Genomic DNA, 7,030 nt, shown 5'->3' on the forward strand with positions numbered 1-7,030 from the left:
CCTCAGACACCCGAGCTCTTCCAGCCTCTCTACCTGCAACGCGGTAACCCCCTCACGTCACCTCCAGGACCCGCTGCCCAGCTGTGTCCTGTGCATCTTCTCCTGCGGGGAGGGAAAACCTCCGGGGCCTCCAGTGAGGCCAGGTCAGGGCCTCCTGGGGTCTGTGTGTTCAGGCATCTCTACTAAAAATACAAAAATAAATTAGCCGGGCGTGGTGGGACGTGCCTGTAGTCTTAGCTACTCAGGGGGCTGAGGCAGGAGAATGGCGTGAACCCAGGAGGTGGAATTTGCAGTGAGCCAAGATCAGGCCACTGCACTCCAGCCTGGGCAACAGAGCGAGACTTTGTCTCAAAAAAAAGTGTGAAACTCTGATATAACAAAAAAAGTATGTGCAAAACCTCTGGCAAAGCCCACTCTAATTTATAAGGAACTCTGACGTGTCAATAAGAAAAAGCCACATACTGAAGTAGAAAACTAAAGGCATGCGGGGCAAGTTTACTGTGGAAATGACCCATCAACCTGCAAAATGTCCTCCCCTTGAAATCCAAGAAATCCAGAACAAAAGGATGTATTTTCCCCTGTCCTGTTGGCTAATCATAGTGTAATATGGGCTAGTATTGTCCCACAAGCTTTAGATTTGTTATTTAATTTAATGCAACTCTTATGGGCAGGTGTTGTGTTATATGTGTTTTATGAATTAATAAATCAAGGCTCAGCAACGTTAAGTAATTTGTCCAGAGTCACACCCCAGTGAGCGCTGCTGGGGGCCATCGAGAGTGTGAGTGGGGTCAGCCGCAGGGTCATTTGGTAACTGAAGTATCAATGCTCTGACCTTACCTTTTTAATACCCACATTTATCTTACTGGGAAAAAATTGTGTGAGTGTGCAGATGTAACTATTAGGATATTGATCACAGTGTTATTTATAAAAGCAGCATTTTGGCCAGCACGATGGCTCACGCCTGTAATCCCAACACTTTGGGAGGCTGAGGTGGGAGGACTGCTTGAGCCAGAAGTTCAAGACCTGCATGGGCAATGTAGTGAGACCCCCCATCTCTATAAAAAATACAAAAATGAACCAGGCATGGTGGCACCTACCTGTGGTCCTAGCTACTCAGGGGTGAGGTGGGAGGATCACTTGAGCCCAGGAGGTTGAGGCTGCAGTGGGCCGTGACCTGGCATCTGTACTCTAGCCTCGGCAATGGAGCAAGACCCTATCTCAAAAATAAATAAATAAAAATTTTAAAAGTAGGAACATTTTGATGATAATTTGAATATCTATAAGTGGGGAAGTTGTTTAAAAGAGTTGTGTACATTTGTGTAATGGAAGTACTGTGCTGGCATTGGGAATGATATGGTCAGTACATACCTAGTGACATGAACAATGTTCACGGTGCATTATTTAGTTAAAAAAGGAGCTGAGAAATATAGTCACATATTATCTAGTTCAGAATCAATAAGAGAAGTGTGGACATAGAGAACAATGTCTGGGTTCGTATACCAAAATATCACCAGCGAGTTAGCTTTTTAAATGCAATTAAAACATGTTTGTTCTAATATTATCTACATTGAGCGTGTTTTATCTGTGTAATAAAGGAATAAAGCATGTTTTCTTCACCTGTCTAAAAGCATGAACTTGTAAGGAAAGGAGCAGCGGCTCTAGGTAACTGTGACTGAGGCAGCAGACAGATCTGCACTGTGGTCGGGCCGCTCCAAAGCTGGCAGCTCGTGCAGCAGCGTTTCGGGGCTGCTCACCAGTATGGTTTGCAGTGATACCATTTTCTTCTTGTTCTTCCAGGTGCTGTTAAGCCAAGTGCACCGGCTGAGAGCATTGGACTTGCTTGGAAGATTTTTGGACCTGGGTCCCTGGGCAGTGAGCCTGGTACGTGCCTTCCTCATTAACCTGGGGGCTGAGGGAGGTGGGACAGAAATTAGGCTCCGTGTTTCAGTCTGTGCACGTATTTCATGATCCAGAGCCACCCGCAGCCGTGAGACCCAGGGTGAGTGTGTCCGCCGTGGTGGTGTTCTGTCGATCCTCAGGCCCTCAAGGAGTCCACTCTGTACCCGTGCAGCCTGCAGTGCTGCCTGGCGTTTGGGGTTCTGGGGTTGTCGCCCCTCTGTACGTCCGATGTTAGACATAGGCGTGAGCGTGTTGGCTGGTCACCTTTTCCCGAGCGGCCGCCCAGCGCTGGGGAGGAGCAGGGCGTCCCTGAGCCTGTCGCAGCGCCCGCCGCGTGCTGCTGCTTCCCCCAGGAGGAGTCTGGATCCTCAGCACTGTCTGCTCACCGTCATGGCAGGCACAATTCGGAAACGCTCGTCTGGTTCCTCATCCTATAGCAGAGTAGTGATGGCCACTAAAAGAAAAGCCTGGCAGAGGCAGGATCAAGAAGCGACACCTGCTTAACAAATAACTCACAGGGAAAGTTAAAGGAGGCTGAGAGGGAACTGCAGAGTCAAGGAAACTCGAGAGACCTACGGCCAGTTGCCGTGTACAGTAAACCTTACTTGGTTCTGTTGAAGTTCCAAAAATGAATACTTATAAAACAATCAGAAATTTTACAGGAGCTGGATTTATATGTTATTCAAGAATCACTGTTCGTTTTTCTTGGGTGTGGTAATGGTACTGGATCGTGGTAATGGTACTGGATCGTGTTTTTATAAAAGAGACCTAATTTTTTAGAGATAGACACTAAATATTCACCAGTGAAATCACATGACATTTGAGCCTTAACTTACTGTGTTTGGGAGCGGTGCAGTGGGGCGGTGGGTGCACAGCCGCTGTCACGGAAGCTGGGTGGTGAGTACCTGGGGTCTGATGTATTTATTTGCATCATATAATGTTGACAAAGAGTGGTAATTGATAGTCCAGCACCGAAGGAGGAGAGAAAACATCCAAAACTAGGAAAAATTATTTAACACTCACCACTGGGCCATTTTCACTCCAGGTGCCTGAGGCCACAAATAGCTTGTAACAGAGTCGGGGCCTGAGTCATCGGAGGAGGCTGGCGTGACTCGGTCACTCGGTGTGTGCGTGGTGGTGTCACTCTGCCATCCTGGAGAGGCCTGCGTGGTATTGCTGGCACTCTAAGAAGACAGGAAGCATGTATAAAAAACATTTTAGAAAGAGGTTCATGTTTAAGATTAATATTTTAAAACCAATTTCTTCCCTTTAAAGAATTAGGCTTCTGCTCATTGGCAATTTTGCTAACACATGAACCAAGGCTGGATAAATGAGGTATTTTCACAGGTACAGATTTTGCCTCTCAGGTGAGGGCCCAGGCACCTGAACCAGAGAAACTGCTCTTTCCTTGTTAAATGTGGCCTTTCATGGGGAAGGAACCCAGGCCTGGGTCCCAGCACCACTTCCTGTCTTGGTTGTAGGGGAGCTCACTTATTGGAAAGGGATACCTTTGGAATATCTGTGAAATTCCAGCAGCTTTGAGATGAGGACACAGCAGAAACCCCTGATTGTCGAGTGCAGCCATACTTTGCCAGGCATCCTCCACGCGGCAACGCCCTCCACACTGTCCCTCCCCTGCCTCTGAGGGCAGAGTCCCCTGAGAATGAGAATGACACGTGACCAGAACCAGGCGCCAGCGAGCCCCTGGGCGACCCCTCCTCCTCCTCCCTGCCTTTCCCAGGGCAGGCGTCCTTCTCCCAAGGTGTATCTGAAGCTCTGATGTGAGTGTTGAGCGAGCTGGCCACGCCGTCACGGAGAAGTGGCCGTGGCTCGTACGTGAACAGCACAGTGAAGGCGCCCGATGCCATGCTGCTGAGAGCGGACAGGGCCACCGAGGGCAGGCGAGGGCCCCAGGCGCAAGCAGCCTGCGCCTCCACAAGGAAAAGCTGCGGCCCGATTAACTCCAGTCTCCTGACACCAGTCAAGGCTAGCAGTACGTGGCAGCTTCTAGGAATAAATCAGAGATGAATAAATCTGGAGGAAACCCCTCTTTACTTTAAGTGAGGCCCATTCATTCCTGTTGCGTTTCCCATATGTGCTGAAGATAACACTGCAGCTGGTCCCGCGTGGCACCCCTGCTGCTGCCCGTTCCCTCGCTGCGGCACAGGCAGAGCCCTGGCGCGCTGACGCCCTCCCTCTCCCCCAGGCCTTGTCTGTCGGCATCTTCCCCTACGTGCTGAAGCTGCTCCAGAGCTCGGCCCGAGAGCTGCGGCCACTTCTCGTTTTCATCTGGGCCAAGATCCTCGCAGTGGACAGCGTGAGTATCCCCGCCCTCCTCCCCAGGGTGATGTGAACCCGCCGGCCCTTCTGGGAATGCCGAGCCCTGTGCTTCCGTCCTGCCCTTTCTCCAGCCTCACTTCCTCTCCAGGCGCCACAGCCAATCCCGTCCTCTCTTCCGGGATAAAGTGGGACACACCCCACCTCGGCAGCCACCTCTGGGTCATGGGGGCTGTCACCTACCTGTCCTGTCCCTGGCCTTCCCCAGGTGCCCTGTGCTCAGTTTGCCCGCCCCCCACCGTCCTGTCCCTGGCCTTCCCTTGGTACCCTGCACTAAGTCCCTCCACTTGTCCTGTCCCTGTCTTTCCCCTGGTGCCCTGCGCTCAGTTTTCCCCCTCCGCCTGTCCTGTCCCTGGCCTTCCCCCGGTGCCCTGTGCTCTGTCTCCCCCACCCCCCACCGTCCTGTCCCTGTCTTTCCCCTGGTGCCCTGCGCTCAGTTTTCCCCCTCCGCCTGTCCTGTCCCTGGCCTTCCCCCGGTGCCGTGCTCTGTCTCCCCCGCCCCCCGGCTTGTCCTGTCCCTGGCCTTCCCCTGGTGCCCTGTGCTCAGTTACCCCCAACCCCCCGCCCACCGTTCTGTCCCTGGCCTTCCCCTGGTGCCCTGCACTCTGTCCCCCCCCGGCCTGTCTTGTCCCTGGCCTTCCCCTGGTGCCCTGTGCTCTGTCCCCCACACCTGTCCTGTCCTTGGCCTTCCCCTGGTGCCTTGTGCTCTGTCCCCCCTCCCCAGCCTGTCCTGTCCCCAGCCTTCCCCTGGTGCCCTGCACTCTGTCCCCCCCCGGCCTGTCTTGTCCCTGGCCTTCCCCTGGTGCCTTGTACTCTGTCCCCCTGCCTATGTCTGACCCGCCATAAGGCTGCCCCCGTGCTCCTGACCCTGGCTGGAAACAGCCCCACCATGGCAGTGAACTTGGCCTCTGCCTTGCCCAGACCCCACATCGGCCCCTCCTGTGCCCACCATTGCATTTCTCCCCCTCCTCAACCCTGAACAGGTGGTCTGGGCCAGGCCCCGAGATGTTAGGGGCCACCCCCTTACATGGGGCTACCCGACTCTGCCCTCTTTGATGGGCATCAGCCCTGGCCCTGCAGCCACGTGTTCACCCCTCAATCATCTAGGCCAGGGACCCATATTTAGCTATGTTAAGAGAGACACAAGGTCAGCTGTCCCTGTCCCCAGCGGCTCATGCTTGGGTGCGGGTGGGGGTTGCAGGTGACACCAGCCCTGTTGTGAGGCGGGGTCACCTCCTGTAGGAGCTACCAGCGAGATGGGTGAGAGGAGTGGGGCTGAGAAGTCCTGTGGGCGGGACCCAGCCCATGCTGAACTGGAAATGCCAGGAAGGGCCTTGAGAGGGTGGATGTCAGGCAGGGGTCCAAACATGGAGGTGGCAGGGCCGGCTGGGAAGACTTTTAGAGGAGGGCAGGCCACTCCGCGCCCCGTGTGGCCTGTGTGCAGGGACATGCAGGGAGGCCCCATCCAGGCGGAGGGTACACGGTTCCAGGTAGACGCAGCTGAACATCATTTAGCAGGTGGGGGATTATTAGAGATTTTGGAACAAAGACATCAAAAGAATGAAGCTGTGGTTTATAAACATTACCTGGCCTGGGAGTCAAGTGGATTGTGGGGCAACACGGGGTGGAGGGCATTTTCCTCCAGGTGCATGGGCGGAGGAGGTCGGGCTGCAGGGCTAGGAGGGGGGCAGAGAGGGCGGCACCAAGCCTGGGTGGGGAGAGGCGACTCGGGCTGGAGCCTGTGTGGCCGGCCAGGGCTCAGGGAGCCTTCCAGAGACAACTGGTCAGGAGCCCTGTGCGGCCTGGGAGCAGGGCTGGCCCGAGGCCAAGACTGGGGGACCTTGTCCACCCAGTGGTGATGGCAGGCGAGACCCTCGAAGGAAAATGTGGCAGGCTCGGCTGCGGGAGAGCGCTGGAAAGCTCCTCATGTGGCACAGTGGGGAGGAGAGCAGTACCGAGTGGTGCAAAGGGTCTGGGAAGGGCCCGTTTACAGAACGTGAAGATTCTGGAACAAAGGGTGTGTGCTGGGAATGGAGTTGGGGGATATGTTGCCCTCTGCAGAGTTGTTGGGGGACAAAGGTGTCCCAGAGATGTCTTTGCCTTTAGCTGTCCATGTGCAGAGGGACACGTGTGCGATACAGAGGTGGGATCGGAGCCAGGCTGGCAGGGAGCCCCAGGAAGAAGCCAAGCCAGTCTTGCTCTAGGGCCGCTGCCCTGGGTGAGGAGAGCGGGACCGAGGAGCCGGCATCTGGGCAAGGCTGGCTTTGCTCCCTGCTTGGTTTTGAAGCAAACCAACCCCAGCAGCTCATTAGAAGGCCTGTAAGAGCAGGTCCACATTCCCCCCTGGACTTCAGCCAGCTGCTGGGTGCATGTGTGTGCCAGGGTGGTGATGTGTACGGGCACTTGGGTGTGCGTGTGTGTGGCGCCCTGTCCAGCGGCTTTCATATGCAAAGTCTCTTAATTCCTACATCCCCTGTGAAGTCATCATGAATTTGCATCCTATTTACTGGTGAGGCACCGCCCACAGGAGGAAGCAGGGGTCACGTAGCTACCTTGCTGGGCCCCTGCCTGGGTCTGGAGCTCCTTGCCCACACAGGGAAAGGGAGGGTTTAGCATAGTCACAGAGCAGGTATGGGAGAATGCCAAGACCATCTTGGAGAAGCCATGACTTGGAGCCGGGGAAGGCCACCTTTTCCTTTTCTGTGAGGCAGGTGAGGGGAGAGTGGACGGAGCTTACAGCCCCCGGGGCTCCTGCCTGCCGCCGTGGCACTCCCTGGGCCAGATTCTATCAGCT

The 7,030-nt window shown here is 54.9% G+C and overlaps 1 protein-coding gene across 1 annotated transcript in view; it reads left to right on the plus strand.

The window, feature by feature from the left end:
* The window catches only part of RPTOR (regulatory associated protein of MTOR, complex 1), a 448,104-nt gene that overhangs the window by 333,556 nt on the left and 107,518 nt on the right, over positions 1–7,030 (plus strand). Inside the window, exons 12-13 of the mRNA XM_011967646.1 lie at positions 1,798–1,881; positions 4,106–4,216. Of these exons, the coding sequence (XP_011823036.1) occupies positions 1,798–1,881; positions 4,106–4,216 (195 nt within the window). The remainder of the gene's footprint in view (positions 1–1,797; positions 1,882–4,105; positions 4,217–7,030) is intronic.

The sequence above is a fragment of the Mandrillus leucophaeus genome, unplaced genomic scaffold (assembly GCF_000951045.1).
Source record: "Mandrillus leucophaeus isolate KB7577 unplaced genomic scaffold, Mleu.le_1.0 Scaffold1, whole genome shotgun sequence".
NCBI lineage: Eukaryota > Metazoa > Chordata > Mammalia > Primates > Cercopithecidae > Mandrillus > Mandrillus leucophaeus.